General features: G+C 29.2%; 1 protein-coding gene across 1 annotated transcript in view; it reads right to left on the reverse strand.

The window, feature by feature from the left end:
• The window catches only part of LOC100163964 (cytochrome b5-related protein-like), a 35,421-nt gene that overhangs the window by 4,185 nt on the left and 30,722 nt on the right, over positions 1-514 (reverse strand). The window contains exon 2 of the mRNA XM_029491347.1: positions 1-84. Coding sequence (XP_029347207.1) covers positions 1-68 — 68 coding nt within the window. The 5' untranslated portion in view covers positions 69-84. The remainder of the gene's footprint in view (positions 85-514) is intronic.

Here is a 514-nt window from a genome sequence, read left to right on the forward strand (position 1 = left end):
GATCTTATATCGCGGTCCGTACTTGATAAATTATTCCATTTGGGCCAACTACTATTTCTTGGAGCCATAATGTTATATATAGTTCTAAAACAAAATCGGAATTGTTTCTCTCCATTATACATTGTATAAATGTGTAATATAAATATTAAACATATTACATATTCTATACATGGTGATTCGCTAAGCATGCTCACCACCTTTTTTCTTTCACAATTAAGTTATTCAAAATCTGATTTTACGGGGGACCACAGTCACCAATTACATACACCATACACGTTGCTATTGATGCGTATTTTTTTTTAAATTGCCTTTTTTTATTCAATTTGTAATCCCATAGAAAATGTTATGACCGTCCACATCTTCTCACACCTATCAGTGTAGCTCACCACACTATGAATTTTAATAGTTCAAAAATGATTTTTTGATAATTAAACATTAAAATGATTGAACATATATAATACCTACCTAATATAATTTTAAGTAAATTTACAGTTTTGTCCTCGTACAATAAAAA

Source organism: Acyrthosiphon pisum, chromosome A3, assembly GCF_005508785.2.
Source record: "Acyrthosiphon pisum isolate AL4f chromosome A3, pea_aphid_22Mar2018_4r6ur, whole genome shotgun sequence".
Taxonomy (NCBI): domain Eukaryota; kingdom Metazoa; phylum Arthropoda; class Insecta; order Hemiptera; family Aphididae; genus Acyrthosiphon; species Acyrthosiphon pisum.